We start from the raw sequence: 2,029 nt of genomic DNA on the forward strand, positions 1-2,029 counted from the left end.
TTCCACTCACAAGGCTTTGGTCGGCCCGAGGCTATAGAAGACACTTGCCCAAGGTGCCATGCAGTGGGACTGAACCCGGAACCATGTGGTTGGTAAGCAAGCTACTTACCACACAGCCACTCCTACGCCTATAAATAATATGATAATGATAATAATAATAAGAAGAAGAAGGAGGAGGAGGAGGAGGAGGTGGAGGAGGAGAAGAAGAAGAAGAAGAAGAAGTTCGAAATTTCCCCAAGATATCTGATGAAGGTTGTGGGGTATATCAGCCAAAATGTTGTGTTAACAACAAACAAGATGAGGACAAATATCCGTCAAATGTGAATAATGTAAATAAAATCTATTTGTTCTCCATTGCATTGAATGTCCACACACACACACACACATTGGCTTTCACACAGTTTCCCCTCTACCAAATTCATTCACAAGGCATTTGTTGGCCCCGGGTTATAGTAGAAAACTCTTGTCAGAGGTGCCACTCAGTGGCACTGAACTTGAAACCATGTGGTTGTAAAGCCAGTTTCTTAAACACGCACCCATGCCTGTGCATTTTCCAACATACATCCCATTAGTTTGCTTTATTCTCTCAGAAACTTCCTGTACCAAAATATAATTTGATTTTCTAAAGTGTAAGAATTCAAGTTTTTCAACTTTTACATGTAAATATTTTTCAGATCCTCCAAGAAAAAGAGTCGATGCAGTTCAACTGAATGGCTCTCAAAGGTAAGATTCTTAACACTGTCTTTTACTGAAACCTATTAACTACCAAAAAGCTTCACCTAATTCTTCCAATACAATGGAATTGGCTTTTGTCTTTTACATTTTTATCAATATATTTCTGATATAATAGTTTTTTAAAGAGAATTTTGAATTATGTTTAGTGAATTCTTAAGTTTAGATAACCATCTTCTGCTGCAGAATTTATTTTTAATTATCTCTGATATTTAACTATAAGCAACAAAAATTTTGAAAAGATATTTTTTTAAGATAGCTCTTTAGCGTTTAGATTACTCCACCAAACATAATGCTTATTTATTTACATCGTTTTTAATTAATCATGCATTATCACTTAGCTTTGAGATTCAATGATGTGATTGTTTATTTTTAGAATCATATTGTAGCATAGGTGTGAGGGGCCAGTTGTAGCCAGCTTGAGCATAAAACAGGTAGAATAGTTGGGTTGGATATGACCAGTTTAAATATCAAATGGTCAGAATAAGACGGAGAATTTGAGGGGGAAAAAAAAAAGGAATAAAAAAACTCCTTTCCAGTCATCATGGTTGTCTTCATCATCATCATCTTCATCATTATCATCTTCTTCAAATAATCTACTATAACACATTTATAATAGCGATTATTCATGATTTAGCAAGGTGATTTTTATTTACTTAAACTCATATATATCTGCATTTTTGTGTGATAAACTCAGCTGTCTCAGTTTATATTTCTTTTAAAGGAAGCATTTTTTTTTTAGTGTTTTAGTTTATGAAAGTGATTTGTATTACAGTTTTATATTTAAGAGATGAGGAATTATTTACATTATTTACATTTGACGGATATTTGTCCTCATCTTGTTTGTTGTTAACACAAAGTTTCGGCTGATATACCCTCCAACCTTCATCAGGTGTCTTGGGAAAATTTCAAACCTGGGTTCTCATTGCCCATGGGCATATGGCATAGTGGTTAAGAGCATGGGCTATTAAGCGCAAGATTCCGAGTTTGATTCCAGGCAGTGACCTGAATAAAAATAATAATAATGTTAACATTGAAAAATACCTTAGGAATGAGAACCCAGGTTCGAAATTTCCCCAAGCCACCTGATGAAGGGTGAAGGGTATATCAGCTGAAATGTTGTGTTAACAACAAGCAAGGTGAGAACAAATATCCGTCAAATGTAAAGAATGTAAATAATGTGAGATTTGTATTTTCATGAAAAATAATTCGACGATCTCAGTTGTGTGTAAACATACATAACGTATGTATGTACATACATACATACATATGTGTGTGAGTGTGTGTGTATGTATAT

General features: G+C 34.4%; 1 protein-coding gene across 10 annotated transcripts in view; it reads left to right on the plus strand.

Annotated features, from left to right (window-relative positions):
- LOC106875082 (serine/threonine-protein kinase BRSK2) overlaps positions 1 to 2,029 on the plus strand; it is a 305,025-nt gene that overhangs the window by 255,912 nt on the left and 47,084 nt on the right. For all 10 annotated transcript variants that reach the window (XM_052971926.1, XM_052971931.1, XM_052971927.1 and 7 more), the window contains one exon: positions 675 to 723. In XM_052971926.1, coding sequence (XP_052827886.1) covers positions 675 to 723 — 49 coding nt within the window. The remainder of the gene's footprint in view (positions 1 to 674; positions 724 to 2,029) is intronic.

Source organism: Octopus bimaculoides, chromosome 11 (assembly GCF_001194135.2).
Source record: "Octopus bimaculoides isolate UCB-OBI-ISO-001 chromosome 11, ASM119413v2, whole genome shotgun sequence".
Lineage (NCBI taxonomy): Eukaryota > Metazoa > Mollusca > Cephalopoda > Octopoda > Octopodidae > Octopus > Octopus bimaculoides.